Source organism: Onychomys torridus, chromosome 8 (assembly GCF_903995425.1).
Source record: "Onychomys torridus chromosome 8, mOncTor1.1, whole genome shotgun sequence".
Lineage (NCBI taxonomy): Eukaryota > Metazoa > Chordata > Mammalia > Rodentia > Cricetidae > Onychomys > Onychomys torridus.
Genome location: NC_050450.1, coordinates 89,228,813 through 89,250,797, shown reverse-complemented (window position 1 = coordinate 89,250,797; position 21,985 = coordinate 89,228,813). Strand labels below are relative to the sequence as shown.

The 21,985-nt window shown below is 43.5% G+C and overlaps 1 protein-coding gene across 1 annotated transcript; it reads right to left on the bottom strand.

Annotated features, from left to right (window-relative positions):
- Window positions 1-374: 374 nt before the first annotated feature.
- On the bottom strand, window positions 375-7,769 carry Psme3 (proteasome activator subunit 3). The gene is made up of 11 exons (XM_036197637.1): window positions 7,484-7,769; window positions 6,759-6,791; window positions 6,577-6,639; window positions 6,234-6,338; window positions 4,340-4,388; window positions 3,817-3,929; window positions 3,577-3,645; window positions 3,396-3,463; window positions 3,243-3,297; window positions 3,043-3,129; window positions 375-2,092 (listed from the first exon to the last, which is right to left on the bottom strand). The coding sequence occupies exons 1-11, from the start codon at window positions 7,523-7,525 to the stop codon at window positions 2,012-2,014; spliced, it is 765 nt and encodes a 254-aa protein (XP_036053530.1). The 5' UTR covers window positions 7,526-7,769; the 3' UTR covers window positions 375-2,011.
- Window positions 7,770-21,985: the final 14,216 nt, after the last annotated feature.

The window sequence follows — 21,985 nt, the reverse complement described above, 5'->3', positions numbered from 1 at the left end:
TCCCTTCAAAGAAGTTCAAGCATTATGTAGAAAGGAAAGCTATAACGACGGAAAAGGAAAACGACAGGGTGAGGCCGAGCCGCTGTTCCCACACGGAGCCACAGCGACCTCTGCTGGTAGCTCACGGGTATCACCGGGAAGGATGGACAGAGGCAGCCTCAAGTTCCTGGAATTCAGCTTTGACACAAAACAGGAGCCACCTCCCTCCCTGGTCAGAGGCTTCACTTCTGCCACCATGATGTGAAAAGGAGCAGTTCAATAGCAAATGTACACACAACAGATTGGCCGGAGCATCTGTGAAGGTGGGTGTCTGAATGCTCCCTCGTGCCCACTATGTCCCTTAGTCACCAGAGTACAGCACCGGGGCCTGCAGCTTTAGAAAGAGGTCAAAGTACCTGCATTTTAATAATTTCTTGACATGGTAAAAGAATTGTACATTACAATCCAAGGGTGGTGGGGTGAGGAGGGGCAGTGGAACAGTCAAACAAAAAGGGAGGCTGAGAAACATGGTGGGAGGAGGAAGGGCTTAGCTGAAGGGATCTGAGGGTGGGTAGGAGTGCTGCCCAACTAGAATGCAATTGGTTTGTTACTGAGCACTGTTCACGGGAAGAGAGCATCCTGACTCCTTTTCCATCGAATACTGGGAGTGAAATGATGCATCCCAGGTGGATATGATTGGGAGTTGGAAGACAGGAATAAAAGCCAGAGAAACACTGAGAGTCACTGGCAGGGTAACTTCAGATAGCAACTCTCACTTCGAGGCTGATGGGGTTAACACAAAAGCTGTAACAAGTGATATCTCTGGAAGATTCAAAAGGAGGCAACTCTTCTATGGGTTTGACCTTCGCAGCATATTTACACTTACACACACACACACACACACACACACACACACACACACGCATGTGTGTTTGTGTGCACAGACACATATACACATGAATTTCTGCTTTCCCTGGAAGCACAATACTATAAATATGAGAACTCTTTCCCAAAGGGAAAGCGCAGCGAGGGTCAGCAAGCAGCCTCTGGACCGCACACAGCTGCCCACACCCTAGCTGATACACAAGCCGGCCTGGCAGAAGGGCAAGGGGGGCCAGAGGGCCAGCTTTTGCATAACACCAAAGGAACCCAGTCACAGAGGGAAGGCCTTTGGGAGCCCTCGGCTCTCCTTCAACTTACCCTGGGCACAACGGCTGCACTGTCAGAAGAGAGGGAAGTCCTGGGACTTTGTCTGGGTGGATAACTATGACAACTGCCACCTGGTAAGGTGTCGAGTGTGTGACAGGGGCTGAGGGGTAGTGGTGCAGGGAAGAAGGCTATGTTCTATAATGGAGCAGGAAGCATGTATACATGTCCCTAGGCGTGTGTACATGCGTACACATGTATATGTGAAAACCCCAGTTATTAAAAACATCCAAAGGAGCTCTAGGGATGCAGCTGAAGGCCAAAGGTATCCCTTGTCATGGTCAGGCTCAAGGTGGGACAGAGACAGGTGGAAAGGCATCACCACCAGGGCAGCTGTGGTAGGAGGACCCCAAGTCCCACAGAAGCAAGAGATACTGGCCTTGTGACAGGAAGAGACATCCTTCCCACCTCCACTCCCCTTCTCTAAAAGACACCTAACACTTTCCCTAGTTCCTCCAGCTTTAACCGACTAACCATTGAAAGGAAGAAATCACGAAACTTAAAACAAGGGAAGGAGGGAGGAGAAGAAAAAACAAAACCCCCACAATTATTCTTGTGCCAATATCTTGCACAAACCTGGAGTTCTCCAGAAATTAGGACAGGCTGGGTGTGGGGTTTGGGGGAAAGAGAGAAGAGTTCCTGAGGCCTGAAAAAAGAGGTAAACACATCACAGAACTAGATGAGAGTTTCATTAGACTCTAACTAAAAACAGAGAGGTGTGGTTACTATTTCCAGCCAGTTTCCCCATCACGATAGTCATGTAACAAACCAAGGCAATGTCGGTCTTGAGCCAGACTCACAGAGTCCCCTGGCCCTGGCCCTGGCCTCAGTACAGGGTCTCTGCATTGCTGCTCCGGGGCCGTTTGATTTTCTCAATATTCTTCAGGATCATGTCATGTAGAGTGACCTGGGAAGGGAAAGGTCAGGGTATCACTCATTTCTTCAACCTCTGCCTCGCCAAGCAATCACTCACCTTACCCTACCATCTCACCTGATGCAGTGAAGGGAGGTAACTCTACTCCTCTGTACCCTGAGCTGGCTCCAAGTGTTCACCACACAAGAGGTCTAAGAAGCCCTTTAACGTGGTGCCTCATTTACCGCTAAAAATCCATGTTTATAATCAGTAATCTAATTCCCATTTCAGAAAAGAAACTAAAGTCTGAGCTTGGACAAGACCAAGATCACATTTCCCAGGCTGAAGAGATGGTTCAGCAGCCAGGATCAGAAATTGCTCTCACAGAGGACCAGAGAACTCACAACTGCCACTAACTCTAGTTCCAGGGAATCTGACCCCTTCTTCTGGTAACCCCAGGTACCCACACTCTCACATGTACACATACTGACACTCAAAGAACTAATCTTTTTAAAAATTTAGCTGGTTAGGTTGGCACACATCTTTTATCACAGCACTTGGGAGACAAGAGTCAGTGGATCTCTGTGACTCTTGACACCAAGATAGTGAGCTCCAAGCTACAAAGTGAGACCCTGTCTAAAAAAACCAAACAACAAAATAAAACAAACAACTCACCCATTACCTGGACTCTGGTTACAAAGCCATCATTCTGATTCCCATACCCCTGCTTAACCATCCATATGCTGTATACAAACCCCACCTAGACAGAACAGCAACTCCCAACTAGATTCCTTCAATGATGAACAGCTATGTGTGTACCCCAGCAGGCCTCAAATTCGGGACCCTTCTGCTCAATCTCTTGAGCAGTTGGCATTATAGGCAGCTTCCACCCTAGCCATTCCACTCATTTTATTCTGAACCTCAGTTTTCAAGAGACCACCACGGACTAAGAGGAGCCAGGACAGCTAGCTACAGGCTGTCTACTCACTACTGACTCTACTCACATACTGATTCCTCAGTTCTGAGATGATGAGCCTGAGGCTGATGTATTCTTTCTCGTCAATCTCTGTGACAGTGCGGCGATAGTCCTCCTGCACAGGAAGTAGGAGAGGCTAGTCTTCCATGCCCAATGCCTGTCCATAGCTCATTCCCAGCATCCCTACCTATCCTGCCATGTCCCCTCCAACCCCAAACCCCTACTTACCACATGGGGATATTTAGCTATTTTAGAAACCAATTTGGCTCTTGTAATATAATATCTGGAGGGAGGGAAAAAATGAGAAGCAGTTGAAGGGGACCCTGAACATGTTTCCCACTTCACCAGCCAGTGTTCTGGGTCCAGCCCAAGCAGCCCTACCTAGAAATCTGGTCCAGATAAGACGCAGCTTCACTCTCGACAGTTCTTAGTTCTGCAACTGTTTCCTCCTGCCAGGAAGGACAGGCAGGTCAGGTTCCTCCCGTGCCGCCTACAGCAGCACTGGAGACCAAAGCAGAGACCAAGCAGGGAAGCAGCTTCCCGTTTGTAGGAGACACATTACCTGAATAGACACCCCAAAGTTGTTCCCGTCTTCTATTCTGGGAATCAAGAGCTGTACCCACATTTTGACCTAGAGTGTGAGAAGATGAAATGCATGTAGGACCTTGGGCTTTCCTACTAAAGCCACGAGATACACGGTACTTGCTGCTGGGGACAGATGGCTCAGCCTGCCAACCCCACCGTCATTCCATAGCTCAGGTGGAGCTATTGGGTCCAGCCCTAGGTCATTAGCCAGTCTTACCGTGTTACATTTCTCGATCAGCAGCCGAATCTCAGGCTTTACTTTCTCAATAATGTCCACTAGCTGCTGGTTGCTTTTCAGCATCCCATTAGGCATCACAAACACCTTGGTTCCTGGAAGATACATCAAGGTCACATGTTCAAGGCAGTGGAAAAGTGAAAGCACCCTCCATCTTTTCCTCTTCCTTAGACCTAGAAGAGGTAATGACCTTTGCCTTTTATCTTTCACAATGCTAAATGACCCCACTGCCCCTTAATTCTTCAGGTAACCACTACTACTACAGGGGAAATGACACAGGACATGGTCTTCTGTGACAACTGTGAGGGGTGGCTCCTGCCTCCAAGCCTTCTCTGTGGCCTCTACACGAAGTCAGTCCCTCCTGGTATACTAGACTAAGCGATGATCATTGTAGGAAGGCACCAAGTGTTGATCCTGAGAAATTAAATCAGACCTCAGCTGGTGAACACCAGCAACATCCACTTCTCAGGACTGCTAGTCAGCCTAGATTATGGGTAGCTCTTACCTTGGAAGGCCTCTTCACATTCATCCAATCTGCGCTTCTTGTAAGTGGGCTAAGGGTATAAGGAAGCAGGAATTAGCTTGCATTTAACACCACATGCCCATTACAAGATACTTTACGAGTAAGTTTAATTCCTTCCTGGACCCCAGAGGTTATCGTACTAATTTCTGCACCAATACATATAAAGCTTTTTTTTTTTTTTGAGCTGAGGATCGAACCCCAGGCCTTGTTTGTACTTGCTAGGCAAGCGCTCTACCACTGAGCTAAATCCCCAACCCCCATATAAAGTTTTTAAAAGAGGTTCTTGCCACAAAGAAACTTACACTCTAGTTGAGAAGGCCAAATGTACAACAAATATAAGACATTAAAAAGGCAGCTGAAGGGGCCAGTGGAGCAGATCAGCAGGTGAGGTGCGTATTGCCAAGCCTAACCACCCGAGTCGGACCCCTAGGACCAACTCGACAGAAGGAAAGGAGCTGGCATGCTCCTACCCACTAAACAGTGTTGCTTTTCAACAGTCAGGAGCAGGAAAAATTTTGTTTTTAAAAAACAGGAGCCGGGCAGTGGTGGCGCACGCCTTTAATCCCAGCACTGGGGAGGCAGAGGCAGGCAGATCTCTGTGAGTTCGAGGCCAGCCTGGTCTACAGAGTGAGATCCAGGAAAGGCGCAAAGCTACACAGAGAAACCTTGTCTCGAAAACCAAAAACCAAAAACCAAACAAACAAACAAATAAAACAGGAGGCAGAGACAGGCAGATCTCTGTGAGTTCGAGGCCAGTCTGGTCTACAGAGCAAGATCCAGGACAGGCACCAAAACTACAGAGAAACTGTCTCGAAATACAAAAAAACAAAAACCATGAAGAAAGCAATCAAGGTAGGTAGAGAATTGAGGGAGTATGAACAAATTTGTTGGTTCTAAAATAAACACAAGATTCAATCCACAAACTCAGAGCAAACAGTACCTTCTGTATACTAGGAGTAATGTTGGGAGCTAAGGACACAGGCAATTAAGATGGTTTCTACCCTAACTGCAGATTTATTTTGCTTTGTTTTGGAGAAAGGATCCCAGTATATGTCCCAACTAGCCTTCAATTCATTATGTATCCCAGGTTGGTCTGGAACTCACAATTCTCCTTCCTCAGACAAGCTGAGTGCTAAGCCACCATATAATCAGTTATAATTAAATAATTAAGATAGTTCAGAAAGCCACTAATATAAATCAGTGGTACAGTGTTTATATAACAAAACACAGGAATCTAGACAAAACTATAGTATCACTGGTGTTCTAACACAATGTGGACATGGAACTAATAAGGTACAGGCATTAGCTGGCATGGTAGTGCACACCTTTCATCCCAGCATTTAGACGACTGCAGAGGCAGGCAGATCTCGATGAGTCTGAGGCTAACCTGATCTACACAGGGAGTTCCAGGCTAGCCAGGGCTACATAGTGAGACCCCCATCTCAAAAAACAAAGCAAAATACAGATGCTAATGAGACAGTAAAGACAGGGTCTGTAGCAAGAATAGCTTCTCTTCCTACCACAAGACACAACGCACTGAACAGAAAAGTCTTATTCAGAAGCATGGGGAAAGCCAGGTAGCTGGGAAAACAAAAAACAAAAAACTATAGCTAGTTTAGAACTAATTAAAACTCAGGCTATAGAGAAACCCTGTCTCGAAAAACCAAAAAACAAAACTCAGGCTAACACTGGAAGCAGCACTAACATACTCACCTTGTTAAAAGTGAAACTAAAGGTCCAAAAATTAGTATTCTGGAGTCACCATACCTGAAACAGAACCCCAGATCCCACAAGCAAAGCCCATGTCCTCAGTACATCCCAAGGCTTACCAAGAAATAAAATACTAAAAACTCAAACATAAATGCAAGACACTCACACCATCCAGTCCATCGTGGCTATTGGTGAGGAGAATGGGGTCAGGGACTGGGAGATTCATGTCTGAGTGGATCTGAGTTAGGTCATGGATATTTAGGATTGGTTCCTGAAAGAGAGGCATTCACCCCAAAACAGTATTAGTGTAAGTTTAAAAAACAAAAAACAAAAAAGAAACAAAACAAACAAACAAAAACGAAAAGAGAGAGAGAGAGAAGTATTTCTTGTGAAGGAAATGAGTGCCTTATAGTAGTACACAAGAGAACAGAATCAACACACAATCTGCCCCACCTGTCTCAAAGACAGGTACCAAAGAGTTCATTTAAAGCAATAAAAACGTCTCTCACCTTCAAAAAACTATCAAGTTCTAATAACTTCTTTGGGAAAAAGTTTGCCACCAAGTCTTCTGCCTAGACAGAGGAAACACACCTGAGTTAATAAACGTGAGACAGTCACCCCCTCCGTATAGCTCTTTCTGGGAAACCCCCAGCTGTTAACCAACACCTGTTTTCTCCTTTACAACACTCACCTCACTTGTGATCCGCTCCCTGAAAGAATCAACCTAAAATCAACAAAAAGAGCAATTCAACACCTGATGACCAAGGGCAAGGATGAGGAACCCCAAATGCAGCTGTTTCTCCCCTCACCTTGAAATTATAATGAGAAGGTGAGAGGCCCCCAGACTGCAAATACTTTATTTTTTTGCGGATCCATTTCTCCATCTCAGGAGAGGATGTCGGAGCTGGAGGCCAGCACCTGTCAGTCTCCCCCTTGCTCTTCTCCCCTTCCACCCCCTCCCTTTGTCCCTCCCTCTCTCTGGTCGTCTGAAATCCTCTGAATTTGATAAACAGACAAAAGCTGAAAGATGTGAGATCACAAACGTGCCAACTCCCACCCAGACCTGGCCTATCATACGCAATAGGCAAGCCTCCAAAGGCAGGGTCAGTAGCAGCGTCCGGGGGCGGGGACGTGGCTGGGCCGGGGGACTTCCACCTGTCACTAGCCTAAAGCACTGAGTTTAACACGTGTCTGCGGAAGAGAACCTGGTGCGCTCCATCACCAGAAGCAGGGCAGAAAGCCACCCTATATCGTCTTCTCCAATGCCGTCTCCAGGCGTGGGGGGCTGGGTTGAGCCGAGCGGAAGCTCAGAGCTGGTGTCCCCAGGGAGACAAAGACGACATGGGGAGTGGGGAGCAGGTCCGACTGCTGGGGGTTCGAAGGGAGGGATGAGGAGGCCCGGAGCTGTGCCGCTACCTTGAGCTTCACTTCCTGATCCACCTTCAGCAACGAGGCCATGGCCGGGCAGGGCCGTGTCCGCTCCGCTGGGTGCTGGAGGTGCTGTGGACTCCGGGGAGGGCGCCGGAGGGGCCTGAGGAATCTCCACTGCCCTCGGGACCCGGCCGCCCTCGCTGGCTTGCTCACCGCTTGCTCGTTCCCTCCCTCCGTGCCGGCCGGCCACCCGCCCGCCTGCCGCCTGCTGCCTGCTAGCTCTCTTGCTCGCCCTCCCGGCTTTCGCCGCTCACGCCGGAAGTTACGTCACAGCCAATCGCCGGGACTCCGGCGAGGATTAGCACGTGCCCCGCGCAGCCGCTCTGCTGCTCGGCTCTTAAAGGTTCCTGATGGGGCTCTTAGTGCTCCGGCCCTTGTGCCCTATGGTGATAAACCTGGGTAAGGGATGCTGAGACCCAAGCCTCCCGGGGACTCGAGAGTGATGTGTTCTATTGCCCCGGAACTCGACTTCACCGTGGGACCTCATGTGCCGCTGCTGCTGGAAGAGTAGCCGTCGCGCCCTAGTGACGTCGACTGAAGAAGCCCGCCGGCCCCGGTCCCTAGTTGGGCGTTCCGGGCTGATTCCTTGACTCCCACTTCCCTCCCCTTTCTTCCTCTCTCTAGTGCCAAACAGAAGGCAAGTTCCATTGCACCGTGCTTTCCTGGTATAGTAGTTATCATAAACACGCAAACCTCAGATATCAAATACCTGAGGGACAAACTCGCCCAGAAGATGATTGTGGCTTATCTAAGGCAACACATTGTTCCCGGTTACTTCACTAGAATCAAACCTTCCCAGTTCTAGGATAAAACTGTTACCATTTTCCTAATGGAAGTCTGAGACAGCGTCTCTTGGTTCACCAGTTTACTTTCTTATGGGTTATTCAATGAAATAAAATGGAGCAGGGTTCTGCACTATATCGCAGAACAGTGTTACACAGAGACTAGAAATGTATTTTTTTCATATTCGCAGTTTAGAAAAAAAAAAAAAAAACTTTAGCCACGTTTAATCCAATTTATATTACAATGCAGTCAGCCCCTTATGTACGTGGACTTCCAATTCACTGGGTTCAACCAACTAAAAATATGGAAAATATTCAGGAAAGCTTGAGCTACTGGGACCTGCGAGAAAGATGGATGACACAAGTGGGTATTAAGGCGCTAACAATGTAAATTCAATCCATTGGACACCCGTGAGAACAAACCCCTGCAATTGACCTCTCTGCACACATGAGCAAGCAAAGAAGCTCGCAGGCGCGCGCGCGCACGCGCACACACACACACACACACACACACACACACACACACACACACACAGAGTAACAAAACAACCACAGAAGCTGTGGCGCATATAGAAACATGTAGTCATTGGCTCCTCTATGGAACACAACCGCTATAGGAAACTGAAACCTAATAATCCACTGAAGGTTTCTGGTGGTCTGTCATTGGTGCTTCATATTGTCTTAGCAAAGTGACAACACAATTGCAAATTTTAATAATAAGAGTAAAGAGATGGCAGACAATAGCAGGAATCCATTTTAGAAAATCCTTTCCTACTTACTCAAGTGCAAATACACCATCCCACCCACCTTGCTCAATCATTTCTACCAGTTCACCTTTCACACTACTTTCCATTAACACATCTGTAGTAACTTTCCATCTTACTGGATACTTGATGTCAAGAATTCTCTCCAAATTAATTTTATCCTATTTTAGGTATGCCACTATTCTATATGTCTTTCCGAATTCTTTTTTTTTTGGTTTTTCGAGACAGGGTTTCTCTGTGTAGTTTTGCGCCTTTCCTAGAACTCACTTGGTAGCCCATGCTGGCCTGGAACTCACAGAGATCCGCCTGGCTCTGCCTCCCAAGTGCTGGGATTAAAGGCTTGTGCCACCACCGCCCGGCTTCTTTCCGAATTCTAAATTCTAAATTAGTGTTTGTGCTTATAATGGCTTTGTTTCCAAGTAATTGTTTTGTCTTCAGATAGTCTGTGAGAAGATACCCTTCCCCCTCTCCCTTCCCATTTTTTTTTGTTTGTTTGTTTTTTAGCTGAGGATCGAACCCAGGGCTTAGCGCTTGCTAAGCGAGCGCTCTACCACTGAGCTAAATCCCCAACCCCCTTCCCACATTTTATATAGTGATCCATCAATTTACTTACTGAGAAAACAATTATAAATGCCACTAATTTTTGTGTGCTAGAAAGTCATGGTATCAAGGATAATTGGCCTTACTTTAATTTATGTACTTTAAATTTAATTCATGTCTACAAGTCTCAAGCAAATGTATGATGCCACCTGAGCTCTTTCTCCATGCTCTTGACGAGTTTTCTCATACTCCAAATGACTGTCACACTTTCTCTTCACCTAAAACCTCCAGTGTTCCTTCTTCACCTCCAATTTTATGGTCTTGGATCGTTTGTCATTTAGAATACAGAAGCAAATGAGAAGTTCCTTATCACCTGGCCTGGTTAGTTTTTTTGTTTTGTTTTGTTTTGTTTTTAACCTTGACACAAGCCTCAGTCATCTAAAAAGAGGAAACTTCAATTGAGAAAGGTCTCCATTAGATTAGCCCGCAGGCAAGCCTGTGGGCACTTTCTTGATTGATGATTGATATGGAAAGGCAGTGGCATACCAGAGCCGGTAGTCCAGGCGTGTATAAGAAAACAAACTGAAGCTGGGCCGTGGTGGGGGCACTCAGGAAGCAGAGGTAGGTGGATCTCTGTGAGTTCAAGGCCAGCCTGGGCTACCAAGTGAGTTCCAGGAAAGGCACAAAGCTACACAGAGAAATCCTGTCTTGGAAAAAAAAAAAGAAAGAAAGAAAGAAAGAAAAGAAAAGAGAAAGAAAGAAAACAAACTGAGCAAGTCAGGAGCAACATTCCTCTGTGGTTTCTGCTACAGTTCCCACCTTCAGGTTCCTGCCTTGAGTTCCTGCCTTGACTTCCCTTTATGTTGGACTGAAAGATGAAATAAGCCCTTTCCTCCCCAATTGCTTTTATTCATGGTTTTGATTTCAGCAATAGAAAGCACACTAAGACATTACCTTACCACCAAATTGCCAACCTACCAATCCTTTCTGTCTCTCTTTCCCTTCTCTGGTTGGAGGAGCATCTCTCCTCTGAAAACCCGTTCTTCCTTTTGTACATTGTAGTCCACCCTCTTTCAGTTCCCAAGGAAAGGCCTCAGGGATTGTCCTTTCTTTTTTCTTTTTGCTCTACTCTTCCTCCCCCAACTCCCTGAGGCAGTGGCTGAGGTGCACCTCAGGGTGACCTCCAACTCACTAGGTAGACTAAGCAAGCTTTGAACTCCCAGTCCTCTGGCCCCCACCTCCTAAATGTTTGCATTACAGGTAGGCACTGCCATACCTGGCTGCAAATAACTGGGCTTTAACAACACCTGGTGTGGTTCTTTTTGCTCTCACCTCTAACAACTACTGTATGAAATAGAATTATTTTAAATTAATTTCAATGTAAGCTTTCCTAGCAATTCTGAAATATCCCAAGATCGAAACTAGAGCTTCTTGCCCTAGAGTAGCCTAGTAAAAAAGAGAGATCACTCATTTGATGATTGTAATTTTTGGAGACATGAATGGCCACCTTTAATGAAATTAATGTTTGTGTTTCCGAGCAAACTAGAAGTTTGCAAGTATTACAAAATTGTAGTATATTCTTAATTTTTGAGTCAGGAAATCATTAGTCTGGGAGGGGACATAAGCAACTGAAAACATAACCTAAAATATAGGCACTGAAGGACAAAAATCAATGCAGTTAACTTAAGGTTGGCCATCCCTACCAGCACCTCAGCCCTTCCTCTCTCTGATGTGAGCATCCCTTGTCCTGAGTTTTCCCCTGAGAGCTGAGCCAACACAGACAGCTCTCTTTAACTCCCAAGTATGGTGAGCTGTGATTGAACCTCTCAGCTGAGATCCCTGAAGGCAGTGATGGGCAGCTACCTGGGAGATGAAACAAAAGATCCCTGAACCCAGGAGTTCAAGGACAGGCTGAGGAACAAATAAGACCCTACATCATGAACAAACCAACTCCGACAGTTGTAACCTTGTAAAGGGACCATGAAATAGGGAAAAAAGCAGATCTTAAGATTAGAATTCCTCCAGGAAATCTTAGGAGTATGAGAGATGAGAACAGCCTGAAGCCCTGCCACTATATGAGAAAATGTCTCCAGGAAAAGACTTAGCATTCCACAGTTGGACCACTTATGTTTTAAAAATAATTTTCAATGTTTATTTATTTACTGGTGGCCCAGTTGCATGCCACAGTGTGCACGTGGAGGTTAGAGGACAACTTGTCAGAGCCGGTTCTCTCCTCCCTCACAAAGGCAGACTACACGTAGGAGTGCACTCCTTTAATCCTAGCCCTCGGGAGGCAGAGGCAGGCAGATCTCTGTGAGTTGGAGGCCAGCCTATCTTATTCTACCTAGCAAGTTCCAGGACAGCCAAGGGTACATGGTGAGACCCTGTGACAGACAGACAGACAGACAGACAGGCAGACAGACACAAAAGCAAACAAACAACAAAACCGAAAAGAACCGTACTCTGAGTGACCGCCAACCTCAATGGAGATTTCTCCATCTCCCCCACTGGCTCTTGACCCTCCACTTCACTTATGGCCTCGCTCCTGCACGCCTGCTGACATTCCTTTCACTTACACTTCTCCCCTGGAAGGTCCCACCCACATTCACAGCTTCAGCATCTCAAAATGAACATGACCCAAACAGAATTCCAATTCTGTTACTTTCCTCTTGTCCATATCAGATACTTCACTGCTCAAACTCAAAACCTAACAGTCCCCTCCCCCCATTCCTCTCGTCCTCATCTTCCCGCGTTCAGTCTGTTAGTGGGTCCCCTCAGGACTTCCTGTCCATCAAGCTCTAAGCCACTGCCATTCTTTCCCGGATATTACAGTGGTTCCTGTCTGGCCTCACTCTTCAATTCTCCACTAAGTATCCAAAGTTATGGTTAATCCTGGCCAGGGAGAACCCTAGCAGTCAACCCAAAGGTGTCCACCAATTGTGCAGAACCTGGACAGCGCTAGATGGGGGCTTTGAGCCTGCATTTCAGACCTGGCAGCTGGAGGTGGCAGATACCACTTGGCCCATTCACTCTTTTTCTTGGGACGTTTTCTTCAGATGTTTCACTTCTCCACTGTCTCTGGATTCCTTAGTTGGATAAAATCAAAACTCTGCTCTAACCCTAACTCTGGAGGGGGTTCTTTTTTGGTAGATTATATCTTTCCTAGGGCAAAATGTTTTTTGGCAACAGAAAAAGTATTATCTTTCAATTTAAAAAGTTATTTTGAAATTTTTAAACTAAATATATCTTAATATGTGTGGATAATTATAGCTATATTCCCCTTTCTCTTTATATATATTTTCAAGGCTTAAGTGTATTTCTTTTTAGATCACTTTGAATTTCAGCATGCCTTTTGTAAGTAGCTTTTAAACTTAAATCATGGGTTGGGGATTTAGCTCAGTGGTAGAGCGCTTGCCTAGCAAGCGCAAGGTCCTGGGTTCGATCCTCAGCTAAAAAAAATAAAAATAAAAAATAAATCATTGTTAGTCTTATGTACCTGCCTCTCCCTCCCAAGTGTTGGGATTAAAGGTATGTGGCTCCCAAGTGCTGGGATTAAACATGTGAACCGACACCTGGCTTTGGATTCCTTATAATAGTTATTGGCTATAGATTCCTTATAATGGTGATTCTCATAGGGTTGTCCTGGTTTATTTTGGTTCTCCATTTTCCCTTATTTTTTAGTGTTAAGGGTAAATCTATCATTCTTGCTGTTTTACTCCAGATTTGTTCCATGAAAAAATTTAATATTCTAGGCTTAATTAAACATGATGCCAATTTGTCCACTATTTCATTATTTTCAGATGTTTTGTATGTCTTGCTGGTGTGAAACACATAAAATTTGATGTCTTCGCTAATTTTGTTAGGTTTCGCCATTTCTGTGCATGACTCCGATGACAAGATAGTTATCATTTGTCTGCTAGTTAGTGGTTCCCGTTTTGATGACGTATAGCTATGCCGCTGCATGCACACCATGAACTGGACAAGACAGAGAGTTTCTTTTTGCTCTCCTTGTTGTCTTATAGTCCATAGTGCGGTTCTGATTTTATGATTTTATGGTTCCTTCTTCTGTATCTCACCACCCCCCACCACCCCTGCACCCCTCCCCCTCCCCCACTACAGTCTAGAGGCTGTCGCTGCCATTAGTTTCCGTTCTATCAGTGGTTGGTTGTAGGAGACCAGCCCCACACTTATTTACCCCGGGGACTCTTGAGGAATGAGAGATAAGAGACTTAGTTAGAAATAAAGAGGAAAGAAAAACAGAAAACACAGGATAGGGGCTGGAGAGATGGCTCAGAGGTTAAGAGCGCCGAGTGCTCTTCCAAAGGTTCAATTCCCAGAACCCACATGGTGGCTCACAACCATCTCTAATGAGATCTGGCGCCTTCTTCTGTGCACATAATAAATAAGTAAATAAGTAAATAAATAACACAAGATAGACTCGGGTTGGATCTGGATCCTTATCCACCAGCCCAGAACTTTATTCCAAAGGTCTATCTATAACAATGCCAAGGGGTGGAGTAAAAGGCCTTCCCCTTGCTAGTTACAGTCACCTGGTACCCAGGCTTGAGGTCCAGTCAACCATTTACGCAGTCCTGCTGGGTACAGCCGCTAGGAAACCTAGTGGGCTATAACAGTTGGTGAACCATCAGTAAACCATGTGTTAGCCAAATGCTGTGACCATTCTATTGATCCCCACAGTCCAATATCCACTACAAGGTGCCTCTTTTGAGGGAGTTTAGGGATGGAGATTATGGGCAACTGAGCTATTTCCTCAGTGCAGGAAGACACAGACCCCTTTGGTCACGAAGGAATTCAGACAGGTACCATTCCACTGTAATGCCTTCCTTCCATGGCTGAGCCTGCAAGGACTCTGCCTTCGGACATATCCAATCCATCATTGTAAGGGGCACCCTTATGACCCTAGGGTGGCTGGCAATGACTGAGTATAAAGTTCTCCATGCCTTGTAAAATGTTGTTTCTCAAAGAGAGACTATTTATTCTTTGTATATGGGAAGCATTTACAGTAGAAGCTACCAGGCAAATGTCAGTGGACACCTTTTTGCTTTATGAAGAGTCCCAGTTGCCAATTCACCAATAAATACAATATCCATAATTAGGGTATCATCTGGTTCAATATTGGTCAGGGTTGTCTACTCAGAGAAGAACTTACCAGAAGTCACAAAAGCTGCTCTTTGTTCCTGTCCCTATTGGAAATTAGTTCCCTTTCTAGTAACCCTGTAGAGTAGAGGGTTTTTATAATAATCTGTAAATATGGCATGTGATTTCTCTAGTGTGCAAACATACCAATTAGGAGCTGTATCTGAGTTTTGTCCCTGGGTGGTGAGATTAAAGCCCCACCACCACCTTGTTCACTATAACTCTAGAATTCAGAAAACAAGTAATTATAGAGGTGTCCCTGTCTCTGCTGTGATTAAAGCTATCACCCTGCTCAAATATTTTATCTCAGCTCCAAATCACTCCAACTCTTAGAGGTGTAGAAATCAAGTTTGAACTATAGTGTCCCTTTGAATTACTTAAAACATTTAAAACCTCTTATCTGTATTTTTAATACCAAACAACAAAACAAAACCATCCCTTTTATTTAAGAATTAAACTCAAAATCTGACGTCCAAGATGGTCGGGGCCGTGTGGCCTTCTAACTTGGCATTAAGACATGTGGTTTATTTAAGAAAGCCCAGTTTTCATGTCATGCCAATAGGGCAAGTATGCCTTTGGTAAATTTTCTTTTGAAAATATTACTATTTTTTTATTTTTATTTTTTCATGCTTGATCAAATGAAAGGCATTTGTTGGTGATAGGTATATTTGTATGCCTGGTAGTAGGTTTCTCTAACGACACAGTAAGCCAGATCTAGCCAAGTAAAAAGTAGCAGACCAGGTTTACAAAGCCCTCCCAGGTGACTTTCAGGAAAGGGAGCAGGAGAGAAACCACACTGCTGTTCTATAGAGGGTGGTTCAAATGCCCTGTAGGGCTTGGGGTGATGACGTGCCCCAAGGTGGTTTAATGCCATGGTAAGCTTTTGGGCAGGGTCTTGGGCAGCCCAGGAACTGGGCTTTAGGTTGTTTCTGGGAGAAGATGGTGCTTGGAGGGGGAGGGGTGGGGTGAGCTGTAGGTGCAGGTCAATGACACATCCTCCACAAACTGGGTGGAACTCGACTTTTGGCAGTTTCTCTGAGAGGTGGGGTTTGGAGAGAGAGGAATGGGGTCTTCTTAGCTGAGGCAAGCTGTTCTAGTTCAACAGTTAGTCTTTATAAGTTAGTTTGAACTGAATGAGCAAGCTGTCTGATGAACTATCACCTCTCCTGATCAAACGGTCTCTCCTATTTAAATCTAGTCTTTATCTTTTTTTTTTTTTTTTTTTTGAGCTGAGGATTGAACCCAGGGCCTTGTGCTTGCTAGGCGAGCACTCTACCACTGAGCTAAATCCCTAACTCTTAAATGTAGTCTTTATCAATCTTGATGGTATCCACAGCTTTTCTTATCCTGTGGAAACAAAGGCAAACCCTTTTCCACAATATAACACATATCCCGGTTTCCATTCTGAGGTCAACACATCATTAAAATATAAAGGCTGGGGGCTGGAGAGATGGCTCAGGGGTTAAGAGCACTGACTGCTCTTCCAGAGATTCTGAGTTCAATTCCCAGCAACTACATGGTGGCTCACAACCATCTCAAAATGAGATCTGGTATCAGGGACTATAGGGGTCCAGCCCCTTGATAGTCCCCTCCCAGGGTCCAGGAAGAATCTACAACCAGCTGATAATTAATCTTTGATGAAAAGAAATGAATCTATGTACATGAAACTCCTCAGTTCATACACTTTATTATTCTGTGATAGTTTTCTCTTCACACAGCTTCTATTCTGCTCTCATGTCTAGCTCCTTTCTTGCCTGATTTCTCTGTATATTTATCTACTGTCCCTCTAGGTTCTATCTTAATTCCTTCATCTAGTTCTGTCCCTTCTAGGTTCCTATTCATCTAGTTCTTTTCCCTATCAGCTCCTCTCCCATCTCCTCTCTCATCTGACTCTTACTCATCTTCCATCTCGTTCCTCTAGTACTCTCTTCTAGCCCTTCAATCTAGTTCTTCCCCATCTCAGTTTGTTCCTCTCCTCTAGCTTACTCCTCTAGCTCTTCCATTCTCTTTTCTCTTCTCTGTTCTCTGGCCTGGAAGTCCCGGTATAAAAAAGGGAGGGTCCCTGATAAATTGTGTAAAGCTATTACTTAATGTCCACCTGACCTAGGTGGTGTCCCCTTGTGGAATTTACCTTAATTCAGGAGACTTGTATATGGGCTGCTATCACTGTTAGTCCTTGAAAGTTGGGCACCCACCTGGGCGGTGTCTCCTTGTGGAATTTATGTTAAATCTGGAGACTTGCTCGTGGGCTGTTATCATTGTTAGTCCTCGCAAGTTGGGCGCCCACCTGGGCGGTGCTTCCTGTAGTCCTTGAAAGTGGCTAAGGGAGATATCTGATTCCAGGGAAAGCCTTTCCTGAGGCTGTTCTCCAAATTCCTGGAATGTGCATGTCCAGAGAGTGATCAGTCCGCACTGTTAGCCCTTCTAGGGGAAAAGTCAATTGGGAAAACTATGAAGGCACACATGATTTTCATAACAGAATACAGCTGATATATAACAAGCCAAGTAACACCAAAAACTCCTTGGGATTTGGCTTCCTCTGGAGGAATTCCCTGATCTCTCCAGGTAGTGACTTTGCCATAACCAGCCGGAGTTCTGATATATTCCTGCAGCCCGAAGCAATCTGGTGCCCTCTTCTGGCCTGCAAGCATACATGCAGGCAGAACATTGTATACATAATAAATGAATAAATCTTTAAAAAAAAAGATTTATTTATTTATTATGTACACAGAAGAGGGCGTCAGATCTCATTACAAATGGTGTGAGCCATCATGTGGGTGCTGGGAATTGAACTCAGGACCTCTGGAAGAGCAGTCGGTGCTCTTAACCTCTGAGCCATCTCTACAGCCCTAAATAAATCTTTTTTAAAAAAATATATACAGGCTGATTTAATTCAGCAGTTTTTCTACTATCCAATGTCTCTCTGTAGCCATTGTTCCTTTTTCATTACCATTTAAAACATTTAAAGTTAATAAAGTTTTGTGTAATCTATCTCTCGGGATCTTCATTATTCCTTTCTGTTTATTAAGCATATCTTTTAAAGTATGATTAGATCCTTCTATAACTGCTTGTCTTGTAGAATTATGTGGTGTACTTGTAATATGCTTTATGTTGTAATATGCAAAAAAAACGGTTTCATTTTCCTAGAGACATAGCTGGAGCATTGTCAGACTTACTTTGTACAGGTGTTCCCATGATAGCTATAATTTCTAATGAACATGTAATTACAGAATCAGCCTTTGCAGAACTTAAGCAGTTGTCTGCTGAAATCCTGCATATATATCTGTGGTATTGCGCGCATACTTCAATTTTCCAAACTCTGAAAAGTGAAACATATCCATTTGCAAAATTTTCTTTCTTTTTCTTTCTTTTTTTCTTTTTTTCTTTTTTTTTTTTTTTTTTGAGACAAGGTTTCTCTGTATAGCTTTGTGCCTTTCCTAGAGCAAAGCTTGGTAGCCCAGGCTGGCGTTAAACTCACAGAGATCCACCTGGCTCTGTCTCCTCAGTGCTGGGATTAAAGGCGTGTGTCACCATCGCCCAGCATTTCTTTCTGTCTTTCTTTTTTTCTTTTTTTTTTTTAAGATTTATTTATTTATTTTGTATACAGAAGAGAGTGCCAGATCTCATTACAGATGGTTGTGAGCCACCATGTGGTTGCTGGGAATTGAACTCAGGACCTCTGGAAAAGCAGTTGGTACTCTTAACCTCTGAGCCATCTCTCCAGCCCTCTTTCTTTCTTCCTTCCTTCCTTCCTTCCTTCCTTCCTTCCTTCCTTCCTTCCTTAAAAGAGATTTATTTATTTATTATGTATACAACATTCTGCCTTCATGTATTCCTGCACTCCAGGAGAGGGCACCAGATCTCATTATAGGTGGCTGTGAGATATCATGTGGTTGCTGGGAATTGAACGCAGGACCTCTGGAAGAACAGCCAGTGTTCTTAACCTCCCAACCATCTCTCCATCCCTCAAATCTTCATTTCTTTGAATACCTTTTGAGTTATTTCCTGTAGGTAATGGAGTTTGGCTATACAAAGAACAAGTAGGACATTTCCTGATAATTTCCTTGGCTTGTTGCCAAGTGATAGAAAAATCTCTCTTCAAACCTTTGCTTTTTCTCATGAAATTGAGACTTCTAGCACATTTCCTATTAATAGCTGATCAATTTCATCATCACCCTTTGCCAGAGGGCCTGGAAGACCCATATGGGATCTGATGTTCATTATACACACTGGATGATTTCTATTTCTGATTACTTGTAGTTGAATAAATATCAAAGTTAATTCTGAATCATCTAGAATAAGTTCAGTTGTTTCAATATGTAAATCAACTCTTTCTGCACATTGAGAGCCAGTAACTATATTAAGAGATTCAGGAAAATCTAATAATACCATAAGAATGGCATTTAGCTCTGATTTTTTTAACTGAATAATAAGGGATTTGAGCCACATTGCTTATTTTTCCAGACTTGAAAACTTGCCTTTCCTGATTTATTTGCCCCAGTATATAATGTAGGGGCTCCAGAAATTGGTGTTCCTTTTATTATATGAAGAAGACTTTAATTAGTTCTTTTCATGAACTAAAGTCTCTTGCTTTGGGGTATTTGTTGATAATCTCTCCCAAAATAATTACTGCAATGTTCATTTTCTGCCCACAATGAGGCAATTTCAGCATTAGTAGAATGTGCTACAATTTCTGTTGGATCTATTCCTGCTAATTTGTGAACTCTCATTTTTCCTTTCAGAATCAATTCAGAAACCTTTTCTACATAGGTCTTAAAATTTTCACCTTGTTGGTGTGCAAAAAATATCCATTCTAAGATAGTATCTTCTCTCTGCATAAGAATTCCTGTGGGAGAATGAGTAGATGGCAAAAATGACTAAAATACAGTCAAGCTTTGGACCCAAGCGATCCACACGTGCATCTTGTAATTTTGTTTCTACTGGAGCCAATTCTGTCTCGGTCTCAGTTGATAATTTTCTTGGACTATTTAAGTCCTTATCATCTTATAAGGTTTGACCTAAAATACTTAGCTCTTTAGTAGTTAATTCAGTTGTAGGCCGTAGTCAGTTAATATCTCCCAGCAATTTGGAAAATCTTTAAGAGTTTGTAACTGATGTCTCCTGATTTGTACTTCCTGTGGCTGAATTTTCTGTAGTCTTATCTTACATCCTAGAAATTTGATAGAATCTCATTTTTGTGTTTTTTTTTTTCAGGAGCAATTTATAATATCTAGCAAGGCAAAATTATCTTCACTTAATCAAACATTTTTCCTAAGGTATCTGTGTCTGAATCACATAGACTTTAGATTGAGGAAACTATATATGAATTATTTCTAACAGCTGTTGTACAAAATGTTGACACAAGGTGGGGCTGCTTAGCATTCCTAGTAAGAGAAGTTTCCACTGATAACCTCTTCACAGCTTGAGCATTATTATAAGTAGTTACTGTGAAAGCAAATTTTCTTTATCCTATTCTTGTAAAGGTATAGTAAAAAAAAAAAATAATCTTTTAAATCAATCATTGGGGCTGGAGAGATGGCTCAGTGGTTAAGAGCACCGACTGCTCTTCCAGAGGTTCTGAGTTCAATTCCCAGCAACCACATGGTGGCTCACAACCATCTGTAATGAGATCTGGTACCCTCTTGTGGTCTGCAGGAACACATGCAGGCAGAATACTGTATACACAATAAATAAATAAATCTTAAAAAAAATCAATCAATCATTATAATAGATCATCCTTTAGGTAATAAAGAAGGCAAAGGAATTCCAGGCTGTAAAGTGCCCATTGGCTGAATCACCTTATTTATGGCTGTTAAATCTGTAAACATTCTCCATTTTCCAGATTTCTTTTTAATGGCAAATATAGGGGAATTCCAAGGACTCGTTAGTTCTTCAATATGTTGAGCATTTAGCTGCTCCCGCACCAGCTTTCATAGTGCCTGTAATTTTTCTGATGTCAATGGCCATTGTTCCACTCACACAGGTTTTTCAGTTAACTATTTTTTTTCTTAAGAAACTAAGCTGGATATCTTTTTTTTTTTTTTTTTTTAAGATTTATTTATTATGTATACAGTGTTCTGTCTGCATATATCCCTATAGACCAGAAGAGGGCACCAGATCTCATTACAGATGGTTGTGAGCCACCATGTGGTTGACTGGGAATTGAACTCAGGGCCTCTGGAAGAGCAGCCAGTGCTCTTAACCACTAAGCATTCTCTCCAGCCCCTTCAGTTAGCCATATTAAAGGTAGGGCAGTTGGTACCTTTGAAAGAGCAGCAGCTATTGTGTCCTGCTTATGTACAACCTGAACAGTCTGTGACTATTCTTGATAATATCTTTTAATATTTTTCTCAGAAGCATTTTTTTCGTTTCTGATTTGTGTCCGAGATAAAAGGAATGTTAATCTTCATTTTCTATTGCTGTAACAAATCATGTCCCCATAAATTCATTGCAATGTCAGTCACATATGGCTTTAATTTTCCTATTTATCCCCTTGGCCCTACATACTCACCCATCATGTACTTTGTTTTATCTGAGATAAAGTTCCAATCCCTATAAGCTGAATATTTACTTCCTGAAGAGGCCAACTAGTTGCCAAGATTTGTGTGAAATTATTGTTATATCTGCTCCTATGTTGACTAAACCTTTGATTTCAATGCCATTTATTTGTGTTTTTAGATTTTGTCTCTGATCATTTGTAGCAGTTTACCAAAATACTTGTTTTCTGGTATTTCCTGAATCTTTTGTTTATCTCCTGAAGCTGTTCTGTCCTTGATTTCATCCAGAGCAGTGTTGTTTTTAATAATAGGCATTTAGTCTTTTAACTACTGTGAATGAGTTTCTCTGATGCAGACAGGGAATGAGAGAATCAAATTTGATATGGGGCCTATGGGAGGCCTTTTAGGGCATTTCATGATGGCAAAGGGTTGCCTTGCCTGTCTCTTGTTTATCTGCATTCATTAGTTCAATGCACGCTCCAGAAGGCTGGGGTCTTCTTTTTGGATTCTCTATTAACAACAACAACAACAACAAACATTGTTTCTAGGAATACCTTGCCTACAATCCATTTTTTTTCTTTTCTTTCTTTTCTTTTTTCTTTCTTTTTCTTTTTTTTTTTTTTTTTTTGTTTTTCGACACAGGATTTCTCTGTGTAGCTTTTAGAGCCTGTCTTGGAACTCATTCTGTAGACCAGGCTGGCCTTGAACTCACAAAGAGCTACCTCCCTCTGCCTCCTGAATGCTGGG

Bases quoted from the DNA above. Each gene is read 5' to 3' on its own strand.
- Psme3 (XM_036197637.1), bottom strand. From the start codon at position 7,525: ATGGCCTCGTTGCTGAAGGTGGATCAGGAAGTGAAGCTCAAG. The intron at 4,389-6,233 runs GTGAGTGTCTTG...TTATACCCTTAG, and splicing joins GCCACGATGGACTGGATGGT to CCCACTTACAAGAAGCGCAG. The intron at 3,298-3,395 runs GTAGGGCTGCTT...CCCTCCCTCCAG, and splicing joins TATCTGGACCAGATTTCTAG to ATATTATATTACAAGAGCCA.